This window comes from Quercus robur, chromosome 6, assembly GCF_932294415.1.
Source record: "Quercus robur chromosome 6, dhQueRobu3.1, whole genome shotgun sequence".
In the NCBI taxonomy this organism is placed as follows: Eukaryota; Viridiplantae; Streptophyta; class Magnoliopsida; order Fagales; family Fagaceae; genus Quercus; species Quercus robur.
Window position 1 is genome coordinate 26,295,009 of NC_065539.1, and position 16,192 is coordinate 26,311,200.

General features: G+C 39.0%; 2 protein-coding genes across 2 annotated transcripts; both read right to left on the bottom strand.

Moving 5' to 3' along the window:
• Nucleotides 1–6,754: 6,754 nt before the first annotated feature.
• LOC126690052 (uncharacterized) lies at nucleotides 6,755–7,297 on the bottom strand. The gene has a single exon (XM_050385188.1). The coding sequence runs from the start codon at nucleotides 7,295–7,297 to the stop codon at nucleotides 6,755–6,757; it is 543 nt and encodes a 180-aa protein (XP_050241145.1).
• A 4,038-nt stretch (nucleotides 7,298–11,335) lies between these two features.
• Nucleotides 11,336–14,627, bottom strand: LOC126733400 (transcription factor bHLH78-like). The gene is made up of 8 exons (XM_050436701.1): nucleotides 13,175–14,627; nucleotides 12,852–13,076; nucleotides 12,686–12,751; nucleotides 12,506–12,574; nucleotides 12,331–12,402; nucleotides 12,015–12,239; nucleotides 11,848–11,926; nucleotides 11,336–11,764 (listed from the first exon to the last, which is right to left on the bottom strand). The coding sequence occupies exons 1-8, from the start codon at nucleotides 14,084–14,086 to the stop codon at nucleotides 11,727–11,729; spliced, it is 1,686 nt and encodes a 561-aa protein (XP_050292658.1). The 5' UTR covers nucleotides 14,087–14,627; the 3' UTR covers nucleotides 11,336–11,726.
• Between the last annotated feature and the right edge of the window lie 1,565 nt (nucleotides 14,628–16,192).

Below are 16,192 nucleotides of genomic sequence, written 5' to 3' on the forward strand. Positions count from 1 at the left end.
GGTGACGCCTCCATCAAGACTTTCAACAGGGCACGACTGGGTATGTCACAGACACGGTGGAACAATCCCTGTTGTTGCCCAAAAACATGGCTGACCTCAGGTCTATAAAGTAGTATGAGGTCTTCCTCGGATTGAAGAGGGACCTGGCCATGGTAAGTCTTTCTTTTATTTATTTATTTTTTAAATTGTACTTCTCTTCCCTTCTAGGCCATCCAAGCCACATTTAGGACTGAGGAGATGGTGAATTATTCCTATCGAAAGATGAAGGAAGAAGAGGGGAAAAGGATAGCGGCTGTGGATGCCTTCCACATGGCCGAAAAAAGTGTTCAAGAGCTTAAGAGCAAGTTGACCGAGGAGGAGAGGGAAAGAAAAAGTGTTACAGTTGCCTTGGACAGTGCTGAGAGGCAAGTTGAAGGCCAAAGGGTGCTTCTTCGTAATGCTGAGGACTAACTGGCCGCCTCCTAAGAACAGATCATTGCCTTGAAGAAAAAGTTGGAGGAGGTCGAAAAGGCCAAAGCTCAGGCAGAGAAGGCTAGAGAGGAGGCAGAGAAAGTTAGGGAGGAGGTTGAGTAGCAAGGATATGATATAGGAGCGGCTAAGACCGAGGAAGCCTTTAGGGCTGAGGTCTTGGGGGTAGGTAGGAACTACTACTCCCAAGTATGGAATGAAGCTCTCAACCAAGTTGGGATTAGGCTTTTTCTGTACTTAGGAGGGCAGAGAGTGTCTACTACCCTCCAGCCATTTGTGCCTCCTCTTCCAGCAGCTTCAAGGAAGACACCCCTCTTGAGGTGGCAGATCCTGAGAAGAGCAGCCCCAACAAGGCTCCTCTCTCCTCTGGTAGCCCTCAAAAAGTGGCCGAGCAGCCTAGGGTGAATGGAAAAGAGGTTGAGGTGACTAAGGGAGTGGCCCCTGATGCTACAAAGCCCTCGGCTGCTCCCCAGGACCCCCCTATCGAGAAAGAAGCTCCTAAAAAGATGGAGATTGTCCTGCCTATTCTTCCCTAAATAGCCAAGGTTGATCCTACAAGTAAGGGCCTCGAGGCCTCAGAGGCAGCGTCCACTCAGTCCAACAAAGCCCCTCCCCAAGGAAAGATTGTGATTAAAAAGAAATAACTTCCAGTGTAGCTCTTTTTTTTTTTTTTTTTTTTTTTTAAATTTTTTTTTAGTTACTATTTTTATTTTCAAAGTTTGTAATTAGTGTTACCCCTTTGTATCCAATTTTCCTTGCTTTAAGGCTTTAATTAATGAAAGTTATACATATTTTCTTTCTTCCTATGATTCTCATACTGGTGTTGATATAATTTATATCTTATCTAACACTTAACAAATGTAGTAATGAGGTAAAAATCTTCTCATTAATCTGAATAAGTAACAGAAAAGTTATACCATCTCATATGGTCAGCAGCAAAACAAGTTAAATTTACTAAGTTCATCATCTCAGCAAAGCATAATTATAACTTTAAGGACATATATAGTAATGTAGCCTACATACAAGTTTAAACTTACTCTGTTCCCTACTCATTAGCAAGTTTAAAGAACCAGAGGGATAATCAATTCTTAAACAAATATAGGTATGCCCGTAAATGCTTTAAGTGATGCTCATGAGCATCCATTTGAGCTTGTTATCACAGTGAAAATCTTTGCTGTTTAGAGTGGCTGATCATTTTGACATTCAAGTAATCAATAAGAAGCACTAATTTACCTTAAGTATGTAGTCCAAGGAGTCTGAAATAACTAAGACTTTGCCCTGACACTTGGTAAAATGATAGGAAGTATTAATTTTCCCAAAGTACGTGGTTCGAGGAGCCAGGCAAAGCTGAGGTTATGTTTAATACTTAGAGGGATGTTAGGGAGTATTAATTTACCCAAAGCATGTGGTCCGAGGAACTAGGCATAGCCAAGGTTCTGTTTGATACTTATAAAGATGTCATCAAGTATTAATTTACCCAAAATATGTGGTCCGAGGAACCAGGCATAGTTAAGGTTCTGTTTAATACTCAGAAAAGTGACTTAACATATCAATTTACCCAAGGTATGCGGTCCAAGGAGCCAGTCATGACCAATGTTTTGTTTGATACTTAGAAAGATGCCACTAAGTATTAATTTATCCAAAGTATGTGGTCCGAGAAACCAGGCATAGCTAAGGTTCTGTTTAATACTCAGAAAAGTGACTTAACATATCAATTTACCCAAGGTATGTGGTCCAAGGAGCTAGACATGACCAAGGTTCTGTTTGATACTTAGAAAAATACCATTAAGTATTAATTTACCCAAAGTATGTGGTACGAGGAACCAAACATAGCTAAGGTTCTGTTTAATACTCATAAAAGTGACTTAACATATCAATTTACACAAGGTATGTGGTCCGAGGAGCCAGGCATGACCAAGGTTTTGCTTGATACTTAAAAAGATGCCATTAAGTATTAATTTACCCAAAGTATGTGGTCCGAGGAACCAGGCATAGCTAAGGTTCTGTTTAATACTCATAAAAGTGACTTAATATATCAATTTACTTAAGGTATGTTGTCCGAGGAGCCAGGCATGACTAAGATTCTGTTTGATACTTGAAATAACAATAATATGAAGCTCAACTGATAATGTAATAACTAGAATGTGACAAGGAAGACTTTCATTATTAATAATACATTTTTAGGTTATTTACATTCCAGGGGCGTAGTACAACATTCTCATCTAGGTATTCAAGATGATACGCATCTATTTCAGCCACCGAGGTGATGCGATATGGCCCTTCCTAGTTGGGCCCTAACTTTTCCTATGCTGGGTTCTTTACAGTACCTAGAACCTTTCTTAACAACAAGTCTCCAAGCGCCAGTGGCCTTAGCTTCACATTGGCATCATACCCTTGCTTGAGCTTGTGTTGATAATAGGCTAATCGGACCATGACATTTTCTCTTCGCTCTTCAATTAAGTCTAGGCTCTTTCCTAACAGCTCATCATTGTTGCTCGGAGTGAAAAAACTCGTTCTCAGTGTTGGGAATCCAGTCTCCAGAAGAATAACAGCCTCGACCCTATAAGTCATTGAAAATGGGGTCTTCCTAGTAGACCTACGAGGTGTAGTCTGGTATGTCCAAAGGACGTGTGACAACTCTTCTACCCATTTTCCCTTTGTGTCATCTAGCCTTTTTTTAAGCCCACTCACTATGACCTTATTGACAGCTTCAGCCTGTCCATTCTTCTGTGGATATGCCAGGTGGAATATTTATTTATTAGGCCTAAGTCACAGTAATACCTCCTGAAGGTCTTGCTATCGAACTGAATACCGTTGTTCGAGATGAAGGTACGAGGGATTCCAAACCAAGTGACAATATTTTTCCAAACAAATCTTTGGGCATCCACATCCTTAATATTTGCCAATGGTTCAGTTTCAACCCACTTGGTGAAGTAATCCGTGCCAACCAACAAATACCTGTTATTGTGTGTTGCCTTAGAGAAAGGACCTACAATGTCCAAGCCCTATTGAGCAAAAGGCCAAGGACTGGACAGAGGATTAAGGACTCCTCTCGGTTGATGAATGTTTGGTGCAAATATTTGACATTGGTCACACTTCTTCACATACTCTTGTGCTTCCCTCTGCATATTTGGCCATCAATATCCTTAAGTGAGGGCCCTGTGAGACAAAGATTTGCCTCCTGTGTGGCCTCCACAAATCTCTTTATGTAATTCTTCTAGGAGTAGCTCAACTGCTTCAAAGTGTATGCATAGCAGATATAGACCAGAAAAAGATCTCTTGTACAACTTTTGGTCCTTGGACAGCCAAAACTGAGGAGCCTTCCTCTGTATCTTGTTGGCCTCGGACTTACTCTCGTGTAAGACATCTTTCTTAAGGAATAGCACAATAGAGTCCATCCAACTAGGACCCACCCTTATTTGATGAATATGAACCCCATCTCCCCTTACCTTAGTAGGTTTACACAAGTCTCCTACAAGGATCACTCGAGGTAATCTTTGTGTCAAGGATGTTGCCAGCATGGCAAGAGAGTCAGTATGTGTATTTCTACTTCTAGGGATTTATGACAAATTAAAAGACTCAAATCTAGACTGTAAGTGTCTTACCTGGTTCAAATATTCCTGCATTTTGAGATCTCTGGCTTCCAAATCTCCTTGAACTTGGTCCATAACCAGCCTTGAATTAGAGAAGATTTCCACTACTTTTCCACCAATTTTCTGAACCATGGTCATCCCTGCCAATAGAGATTCATACTTAGCCTCATTGTTTGTGGCCGAGAAGCCTAATCTTAAGGATTTCTCAATTGTGATCCTCTCTGGAGATATTAAAACTAGCCCCACTCCATCCTCTGTGGTTTGCTGCACCATCAACGTATACCTTCCAGGACAAAGGTTCTTGTATGAAGATTGCACCAACCGATTTTCCATTCATGTTCTGCTTTTCTACTCTCTCTTCTAGTGGGGTTTCAGCAAACTCGGCCACCAAATCGGTGAGGACTTGACCCTTGATAGAGGTGCGAGGCATGTAATTGATATCAAAAGCCCCTAGGATCGTTCCCCACTTGGAAATCCTCCCTGTGTAATTAGCATTCCGAAGTAGAGATCTAAGTGGGAGCTGGGTTAGGATAACAACTAAGTGCGATTGAAAATAATGGGGGAGCTTATGTGTTGCATGCACCACTGCCAGAATGGCCTTCTCCAGTGCTGGGTAATGGATCACAGCCTCATGTAGTGATTTGCTCACATAATAAACTGGTCTCTATACACCACTATCAACTCATACCAGCACCAAGCTCACCGCGTGTGAGGCCACTGCAATGTAAGCAAACAAAATCTCATCCACCTCGGGTATGGACATAATAGGTGGTTGAGAAAGATACTCCTTCAACTGTTGGTAAGCTAGGACGCACTTCTCAGTTCATTCAAATCCGTTCCACTTGTTCAACAATTGAAAGAAAGGCCTACACCTGTCTGCTGACCGAGAAATGAATCGGTTTAGAGTAGCGGTCATCCTTGTTAGCTTCTAGACCTCTTTGGGATTCCAAGGTGGCTATAAATTGTTGATTACCTTAATCTGGTTAGGGTTGATTTCAATTCCGCGATGTGTAACCATGTACCCCAAGAATTTCCCTGATCCGACACCAAAAGAACATTTAAAAGCATTAAGTCGTAGCTTGTGTTTCCTCAAGATCTTAAAAATATTCCTGAGGTCATTTAATGTGCTCAAATTCCAGCTTGCTCTTGACCACCATGTCGTCTATATAAATTTCAATGTTTTTCCCTAGTTATGGCTCAAACATCCTGGTCATCATCCTTTGATAAGTAGATCCCACATTTTTCAGACCAAAGGGTATCACCTTGTAGTGGTAATTCCCAGTAGGAGTGACAAAATCTGTTTTTTCCTGATCATCCAAGGCTAAAGGTATTTGATGGTACCTTTGAAAGGCATCCAAAAAGCTCATCCGAGGATGGCTTACAGTTGTGACCACTAGCTGATCAATCCAACGCATGGGAAAGGGGTCCTTTAGATAGGCTTTGTTCAAGTCCGTAAAGTCTACACACACCCGCCACTTCTTATTCTTCTTCTTCACTACCACCGTATTAGCCAACCATTCAGGGTAGAATACCTCTTTGATAGCCCTAGCTTACTTGAGCTTCATCACTTCATCTTTGACAGCATCAGAATGATCCTTAGATGAGCGCTGAGGTGGTTGCTTTTTGGGGGTGACAGATGGATTGACATTCAAATGATGGCAGATGAAGCTTGAATCCACCTCCAGAGCTTTGTAAGCACTTCATGCGAACACATCAACGTTCCTTTTGAGAAATTCTATTAGTTCTTCCTTTTTCTAATGAGGCAGTTGAGCTCCAACCTGAAAAAACTTCTCCGGATCATCACCCACAACAATTTTCTTCAAATCCTCACATTTTGCCTCCTCGGCTGATCCATTGACAGGTAACACCAGAGACTTTGATTGCTATAAACTCCCCCCAGCAGAGGTCGAGGACTCAGCGTTGATGCATAATTGCAGCCACGAGGTATTGCCTAGCCATGGATTGACTCCCCACGAGTTCCTCAATTCGGTCCCCTGATGGATGCTTCACTTTCAAATACAAATTTGAAGAAATGGCCCCTAGGGCATGAAGCTAGGGTCTGGCAATAATGGCTGTGTAGGGAGATTATGCATCCACCACAATGAAGCCCACTTCAACTACTTCTGAACCTGCCTGCATGGGTAACCTAATTTGACCCCTTGGGATGAAAACTTTCCCATCAAAATTCACCAAAGGTGAATCATAGGCTGTTAATTCCTCAAACTTTAAGTTTAACTCTTTGTACAAGTTAGGGTACATAATCTTTGCACCACTGCCCTGGTCTACTATCACTTTCTTCACATCACACCCTCCTATTCTGAGGGTGACCACCAAAGCATCATCGTGTAGTTGGATGGTTCTCATCTTGTCCTCATCCGAAAAACTCAGTGCCGGTCGGATCTCCACTGTAGCCCTATTCGGCTCAGAATTAGGGTCTTCGGCTGGTAGTCAAGTTATAGACATCACACTGGAAGGATGAGAACTAGTTCTCCCCGGTGCAGCAAAGATGACTTAATTGTGCCCAACGGGGGCCTTAAAGAAGTGTTCCCTTGAGCCCCTGACCTTGATTGGTCTCCTTATTCGTTGGGCCGAAACAGAGTTTTGCAGTCCTTGGTGGTATGCCCCCGCTCCTGGTGGTCTTGGCAATGGAGGCTCTGGTTGTGCCTCAAGGGATCTCCTCCCATTTTGTTTGGCTATTTGAAGTATGACTCGTTCTTGATCTTTTCCAAGACTTGATGCATTGGTTCTCGGAACACAGTGTTAACCACCTGAGAAGCTGTAGATCCAAATTGTCCCGCAAAATCCCTTCGGAGTCTGTTATTGTTGTATCTATCTGACCTGAAATCTCTTATCTCCTGAGGGATAACCTTACCCTTTCCCTTGCCTTGCTGTTGGTCTTCCTCGACCCGCTTGTACTCATCAATGCGATCTATAAGCCAACGAACACTCCTTATTGGCGTCTTGGTCAAGGATTTTCTCAAATCATGCTCGGTGGGCAGTCTAACTTTGAAGGTCCTTATAGCCACGTCATCAAAATCTCCATCAATCTTATTACATATCTCCCAGTATTTGTCCGAGCACATTTTCAGGGTCTCACCTTCTCGCATTGACATGGACAATAGAGAATCTAAGGGTTGAGGAACCTTACTACACGTAATGAAACGAGACCCAAACGCTTGTGTGAGCTCCTTGAAGGTGTCAATAGAACCTGCACCCAAACCATCAAACCACCTCATTGCCACAGCCCCCAAGCTGGATGGAAATACCTTGCACATCAAGGTCTCATTTTTGGAGTGTACAGCCACTCTCTGGTTGAAGTGACTTACGTGCTCCACAGGGTCTGTACGGCCGTTGTACATGGTGAATGTGGGTTGAGTGAACCACCGAGGAAGTCTCCCTTCCTTAATCTTGCGCGTGAAAGGTGATCTGGAAATTTATTTGAGCGCTCTGCTCATCGCATCATTCCCCAGGCCTTTGGAAGATGAGCTTCTGTTTCTGTGCTTATGGTGGTAGTCCTCATCATACGAGAAACACTCACTGGGAGGAGTCCTTGATCTCTACCTATAACTACCATCCTCTTCATCGTCAGAAGAGAAATAAAAAATGGAAGGAGTTCGCCTTCTTCGTTCGTGGCGCAACTTCCTCTTTAAATGATCAATCTCCTGCTGCATGGCTTTGGTATTTTTCTCATGAGAGAGGCGGCTCCCAACCCGAGATTGGCTCTTAGTAGTATGAGTAGTATGCACACTCCCCTCTTGGTCCCTTCTTTGTTCGAGATCACGGAAGTGATCTTGATGTTGAGACCCCATAGATTCTGCCTGGTTTTAACTTGTACTTACCATCGTTGAATATTAGACTCACTATAATACTAGTAATTCTCTACAGACGGTGCCAATTGTAAGGACTAGATTTGAGTCCCTAGCTCAAAAGATAGATGGACTTAGGCCTAAAAAATCCAAAATAATGAATTTGTAGAGAGTGGGTTGGAAAACTGGGCTAAATTGAGTTGGACAACAAAAAAAGTGGGTTCAAATGACAAGAAAATAAAGATAGACAAGTTTAAACTAAAGAAAATCGTCCTCAACACGGTTCGAGGGGATCAGTTGTTATATATTTCTCTCAAGTTTGATTACAAATTTGGTTCCTGATTGCTATAGTGTTTCTCTCTTAATTTCTCGATCCCCCTTTCTCATTGCCTCTTTCTCCTTTTATACTCTCTTTCTCTTTCATCTTTACCCTCCACGTGCAGGCCAGATAGTTGGTGTTGATACTTGTCCCATCAGCACCTTCCTGAAGTCTTTATATAGTAACTATAAGGCTGAAAACCACTGTTCATGTATCACCTCCACATTAATGTGGCTAGAGGATTAGCTGCAGAGCATTTAATGTGGTGGTAGCAGCTTTCTCCTTAGATATTTTAGGACTCCTCCTTGTCCTATGTTTCTGTAATGCTTATCCGTACCAACAGAATTTCCTGGAACGTTCCCTTGGACGGTAGACCATCTCTCCGAACCTCGGCTTTGGTCAGTCGAGGAGGCATTCATCCTTGGCCCACCCTCCTGGGCCCTTATGATCGAAACTAACCTTCTTATTTACTAACACAGATTCCCTTGACAATGCTCAATCCTCCTTGGACGACCTTTCATCCTCGGATTGGGCCCCAGGCCTAATATATACATAAATAATGAGCTCTTGGGCCCAATACCCCTACAAAATTCATTCATTCAACATCTTTTAATTAAAATAGAATTTGTTGTAAACAAGTTATCACATTTATGTGGTGGCATAATTTCATGGATTAAAGACAAAAATACATTTTTGGCCCCTAAAGTTTAGAATTATTTTTATTTTTGTCCATTGCATTTTAAAATTTTCCTTTTGAATATTAATATTTGATTTCGTTTTTCTTTTGGTACATAATCCATTTCTATTAGTAATTTGATCATTATGTACTAAATTAAGGACAAAATTTAGTTATAAAATTGGTTATAACCTTAGGTTACAACCTTACTCAATATCTTTTTATTGGAGATGAATTTTGAAAAATCCACTAATGGATCACATTTTCTTACTATATTTTACACGCTTGTAAAATTTCTAGAAAATTAAAGATCAATAAGTCATCAATAAATTATTTAAATTGCAATTTTTTGTAGTTTAAAATTATCCATAAAATATAAGCATATAGATTATAAAGTAAAGAATATCCAATTGACACAAAATTTGACATGTGTATTAAGAGCGTAAATAACATGCAATTCAACTGTTAGATTTCCAAAATATGTGATAATGTTTATTTTATTGAGTAAAGTTGTAATTTTATGCTACAGTCAATTTTGTAATTAAACTTTGTTCCTTAATTAATAGTTAGGTTACGAAGCACTTATTTTACACTTAACAATCATATTACTAATGGAGATAAATGGCAAGGCCAATACGAATACGAAATCAAACACGAAGAATTAAATTAAAAATTTTGAAATTTGAAGGAGTAAAATAAAAATAACCTTAAATTTTAAGAGTCAAAATTCTATTTTAATCTAATCAAATGCTATATAATTATGGTCAAAATGAAGGAAAAAAAAAAAAACCCCACAGATTCCCCTCACCAAAAAAAGAAAAAAGAAAAAAAAGAAATACCCTGTTCATAATTTTTACTGGTCCCGTGCCTTGTACTAGAGCATCTTAATCAAACACCCACTTATTTTTTCGGCTTTTCAATAGATTTAATAGTGATTCTGTCATGCTTTCATAGATATATGTGATGTTGTAATGTCACAACAGATCGGTTAAATTTGAAGGCCTGACCTGCATTGGGGATCAATCAGTTGGTGTAATTTGATTATTTGAAGGGCTTTTCTTTTTCATTTTTTACTAAAAAAAAAAAAAAGAAATTTGTCATTTCTATTTATCTATTAGCCAAAAAACAATTACTGAAATTTTCCAAAACTACATTGAATAGTAATAGTATAAGACTAAAGGTAGCAGAACTGGCGCACTCAAAGTTAAGTAAATTAATTCTTTATCTATAGAAGCTCATTAAAAAAAAAAAAAAAACATATAATAGAATTTTAATTTATAATGTTCTCACCATGCTTTTATTTTATTATCATGTCAAAATATCATTTGGTTTTTAGTGTAAACAGAATTTATAACTGAAAATGATAAAATCTCTTGTTTTAATTATAAAATATTTTACTACTTAAATTAACTAGAATCCATTAAATTTATTATTTTAGAGTAGTCTAATTTTCAAAAAAAAAAAAAAAAAAAAAAAAAAAGGAGCAAAATGAAAATTGAAGATCATTGCATTCACCAAGTAAATCCAAGTTGCATTTAATTTACAAATTAAGTACATAAATGGAGAGATCCATCAATCATAAATCAGTCTCTTGAGAAAAAGGTAATTGTGTAGATATTGTTATAGTTTGGAAGGAGGATTTTCTTTACAGCCTTTGATGGAAAGTTCCACTCTATTCTGCAAAGCAAAGAGTATCCATCTACATCTGAACTCCACTACTTTATTCTTCCACTTATCCATTTTAGATTTTCCTTTTACAAAAATTTCTAAAGTAGTTGGGAATCCTGTGTAATAAAGCTTTCTTTCTGATTCCTCAGCCAAGTCAGAACTTCACTACTGCCAACCTGGGCCTTTGATGTCCTTGTCATTTCCTAGATTAAAATAAATGCTAGCTACTAGTAATAATATTATTAAATTATTATTATTAGTAGATTTAAAAAAAAAAAAAATTTATTTAAAAAGAAAAAAGAAAAAGTAAACCATAGTTGTTGTTGTTGTTGATGTTGTTTTGCTTGCTTGCTTTCTTGTCAATTTGTCATTTGGTGCACCGTGATTTCCCAAGGTTCCAAAAATGACTTTGGATTCCAGCTCAAAAACACTAATTATTATTATTCTAAATCATCAGTTGGACTTAGAAGAACATTTGTCCCCACTCAACAGCTGGTTACAATTAAGAATCTACTTTTCCACAAGTTACGCGATTTCACGTAACAATATATCAATTCCAATCACGGGCCCAAAATATAAACCCCTTTACCTTTTCCAGCTAAAACTGAAAGCAACTCAAAATAATATATCATTATCATTGAATCTGTTTTCTTTGATTTCTAAAAGATATGAAAAAATAAATAAATAAATAAATAAAGGAGGAAGATTTGGTATTCCATGACACAATTAACGGTTGTTAGGTTGTTTTTATTTTTTCTGTTTGTTTGCCTTCTCAGCAACCAAGTTGAACAAAAAGACTTGCAAAGAAAAAAAGAAATCAAAACACTATTTGTCATATAGGGTCTAAATTAATAATCATCAATGATAAGTATTTCTGAAAGGTGAAAAAACTCCCCTCTCTCCTTTCAATTTTTCAACCATGGACCATCCTACAATTTATATGTGGTTTACAGAATGCTGCAATTAGTTCTAGGAAATTACAATGTGAAATTCTTTGAAAGAATTCACGAAAAGAATGAGTTGCCATAAAGATTTCCCAAAAAAAAGACACTAAATTAAAAAGGAGGTGGTTCTCCTTCACCAAGCTAAGAAGAATTCACTCAAACTGGAGTTGCTCTTTATGTACAGAAGCCTCTCTCTCTCTCTTTCTCCTGGGGGCCTCAATTGAATTTAATGGACTGTCCATTAGTGCTAATTTACAGCTCAACTTTCATCTGTGCTGCAGCCATTGAGCCTGCACCAAACAAATTATGGATTAGATACTAAACCAAACTTCTACATGTTAATGCCAAATTTCTAATGACATTGTTTCCTTACCATGAAAGCTCTGCTTCTTGTTCTGGCCAAAAGCCATCTGAACCACACTTTGGAGGTCGTCCTCCCAGAGTGCTGAAACCTGGAAATCAATTCATAGGTAGCCTTTTAGATTATGTAAGACAGACCATTTTAAAGACATGAAATTAGCTAAGTTTCTCTTCAATTACTTCTGGGGTGGCTTCACCAAATCCATCTATAGGAGGCAATTGTACACTTGGATTTCGACGCAGTGCAGCATTCAAAGAGTTCACTGGGAATTGGTTCTCTGTCCCATTACCTACGCCACTATGCAAGGATGGCACTTGCTGGTGCTGGTATCCAAAAGGGAAAGCCGGCATCGCAGAATCTATTGGGTAAAGGGTATGTGGCAAAGCTCCACGAGATTGAAATATCTGAGATGCACAATATTTTTTTTGTCACCAAATCACTGGAAAAACATCCACTTGTAACAATTCAAGATAACAGTAAAGTGTATCAACTTACATCCTTGGAAAGAAGAGCATCCATGTTGAGATCCATCCTCGGATTCACAGTTGACAATTTCATTGAAAGGAACTGTAAAATAAGAAATTGACCAACATAAGATTTAGCACTGTGAACTTGGGAGTCTGAAATTACTGAAAAATAATGGTGAAACTTGGGTCAAACTTGAGTTTACCTCAACCTGTCGCTGCAATGACTGCACATAGTTTATAATTTCATCCAGCATAACAGCCTTCCCGGTGACCTGAATTTTCAATTCAATTCCAAGTTAGATCAATTTCATATTTTTGTTTCTTCTAGAATTTTTTAAACATGTATAATTTAGGCTGTAATTTGCATAATAAAAAAAAGCCACCTTATTGCAACCAGGAACAAGATCCTGCAGGAACTTCATCCTTTCACTAATTTTCTCTCTTCGTACCTAACCAAGAGTGAATGACAAAAAGGTACATGTCAAAATGGGAATCTAATCATGCAGCAAACTAAAAACAAATATCAAAGAACACTGTCATAGTTCGTACTCTTTCGGCAAGACTATGGCTATCTGTAGCTTGGCCCCTCCGGGCTCTGACATGGATGTAGTCCTTTGGTGGCTCTGGAGGCTTTGAATTATCCTTGTTTTGTTTCTGATTCACATCCCCTGCAGTTTTTGGCTCCGTCTTTCCCTTTGCAGTATCTTTCTCATTTCCAGCATCTTCGTCTTGTTTGCTTCTTTTTGCATTCGATTCGTCGTTGTCCAGAGCAGCCTGCCATTCCATGGATTCAAACTCTTAATATGAATTCTCAAGATTAAAAAAAAGGAATCTTGACTATGAAAATCCACCTTCTATATTAAAAGCATTACCTTGGAATCTTTAGCTGAGGGAGTAGTGAGACTGAGAGTTTCTTTAGCTTTTCCCCTGGGAATGGATTTCCTTTTCCTGCCATTGGTCTCAGTGTCAACTTTGTTACTCACTTCCCCACCTGGGATCTGTTCAGACACAGAAGATCCCTCCCTGGAATCACCCAATTCAGCATTTTCAGGAGTGGAAGACCTTGATAACCTACTCAATTTCTTATCTGCAGCTAAATTTGCTTCCTGTGGGGAGCTCCTGTTGTTTTCCTGAACGCCCATCTGAGATCCAGTAGCAAGCTTCAATGACTGGTTACTGGCAACTCTGGACAGCTTGCCTGATTCCACTCTTGGCATCAATCTATAAGGCAATTCAGTCTCATTCAATCCCATAAAACTTGTGTTGCTAACAAAGCATGAAAATCTTGCAGCCCTTTCTGCAAATCCAGGGTCGGGTGAAATGGGTGCCAAACTTGGATGGTTACCAGGAATTGGCAGATTCCCTCTGATCTGTGAGTCCATCATTGAGAGGTTGAGCTTGGGAGGGGAATTCAAAGGGGTACTATAACAAGAAGTGTTAGTACTATTGTTGTTGTTGTTGTTGTTGCTGTGGCCTGCAATGTAATTCTGTGGTGAAATATCACCGGAGTTGCATATACTTCCTAGTCTTCCAATTAGTTCTCTGATCATTAGACCATCGCCACCACCGCCAGGAATAGCACCGGCATTGGAGGCCGCCGGGGAAGACACAATGGAGCTTAAGGCAGACTCAAAGGGATCGCTCTGATCCACTGAATTATCCCAATTGGGATTGAAAAAGCAGTTGGTAAGTTGGTCGGGAGCATAATTCAGTTCATTGGGTTGGATTTCCATGCCAAATGTGGAACTAGCCCAATTGGGTTGTGTCATGTTCTCCTTTTCCATGAGAAAATCTAGTCAGACAAGAAAATGGAACACACAAGTTGGAGGAGACCCAGATCAAGAATTAGAGTCAGAAAAAAGAATACCCAGAAATGTTGTTGGAGAAATCTTTAATGGGGTGTCTTGTACTATAACATATAAGGAAGCAAAGGTTGAGAAAAGTAGATTGGTGCCGAAGGACATGTAATGATGATAATTCAGTCCTTGAATGTCACTCAAACGAATAAAAGAGAAAAAAAAGAAAAAGAAAAAAAGGCTAAAAGAAAGAGATGTGTTTTGTGTATTTGTGTCTGTGGGAGAGAGAGAGAGAGAGAGAGAAATGAGGAAAGAAGAGAGGAAGCTAGATAGATAAAGCAAGGAAATGTCTGTTGACCTTTTTTTTTTTTTTTCTTTAATATTTACTGTACGATATGATTGTTATTACAAATATCTCTGCCTAAAACTCCGTAATAGACGGTGGAGAGGGTTGTAATGCCGGACCTTAAACGTCAAACCAGCTCATGTCTCCTCTGTTTTTTTTTGAAATTTTTACACACTTGTTTGTATCTCAGCCATCAGAGCCTAAATGAAAGGTAGAAGTAGAACTATAAAGAAGGAAAAAAAAAAACTGCCTTTTTCTTTGGTTTTTTCTGCACTGTTGCCTTATCTTTCTATGTTGTTTGTTCTTTTGGGTCGGGATGGGACGGGAAGGGAAGAAAAGGACTTAGGGAAAGGGATAGGAAGGTCTAAACCTGCTTCTGATACCGTAAAACACTGGCTCTGTTTGTTGTAAAATGATGCTAAATGCTAATCATCAGTGAATTTTTTTTTTGTCGCTTTTATTAGTTAACCATGATCTATGAGAGAAAAGAGTATTTATTTTTTTCAACAGCTTTAATTATATTAGAAAAAATAAAGTTGACTTTTCATTTACTCTGAGTAATAAAGTTCTGTTTAGGATTGCCGTGGTAAAGTTTTGGGAAAATTCTATTTAGCTACTGCGAGGTTTGGGTTAATTTTAGCTAAATCCAAAACATTTTAAAATTGATCAATTTAGTCCTGAAGACAACTTAGTTCTTAAACGGAGCAAACACCGTTACTTTCTGTTCTCTCTCTCTCTCATCTGTCCTGTCCTAGATCCATTTCTCTCAAACTACTCTCTCAAAAATCTCTAACATAAACATGGTCACTGGAGAAACCCATAAGCTCAGTCACTGATGTCAACAACACCACCATGCAAGGTTCTTCCCGATTTCCACCAAGCTTGATGCCATCAACGGACTCTCATCCCTCTCTCTCTCTCTCTCTCTCTCTCTCTCTCACATCAGAACCCACGCAGTGGTGGTGGTGGTGCTTTGATCTAGACCTCTCCATCATCTTTGCGGTGGCGGCGTGGATCTCAACATGGGCTTTAGATTTTGAATTTAGGCAGTGTTCTTCAGGAGATGATGACTTCGATCTTGTGGTGTGGAGGTTTTTTTTTCTTCCTGGTTTCTCTGCAAAGGTTTACAGTAGGGTCTTGGGTGGATTTTGTATTGATTTTCTGTGTTGTTTGGCTGGGATTTTTTTTTTTTTTTTTTTTGGGGAGTTTTTGTTGGGGTTTTCAGGATATTTCAATGGGGGTTTACAAAGGGATTAATGGGTTTTGAAAGAGAGATTTTTCTATGCTTTTTTGTAGCATTTTCATGGGACTTTCAGTGGGATTTTGGTACTAGTTTTATGGATTCAGAGATCTGGATTAGGTATTTTCGGTTAGAGAGATAGAAGCGAAGGAGAGAGAAAGAAGAGAATTTAACTAACGGCGTTTGGTCCGCATAAGGACAAAGTTGTTTTTAGGGCCAAATTGATCAATTTTGAAATGTATTGGACTTGGTTAGTATTAACCCAAACTTTAGGGGAGGTTAATGAAATTTATCTTAAATTTTTTATCTATACAACTTGCTTTTTCCCTTACTCCAAATTGAGGACTTTGTCCTAGAGTTAGATTAGGTGTGACCATTCATGTTTATCGGTTGTGTTTGTGTTGAGTGTTGACTCACGAATATTCGACTATATATAATAATACAAATACTTTGTTAATTGTGTTAGAATCCTTTAACCTTAATATGACCGATTTTTTGATTAGGTTGA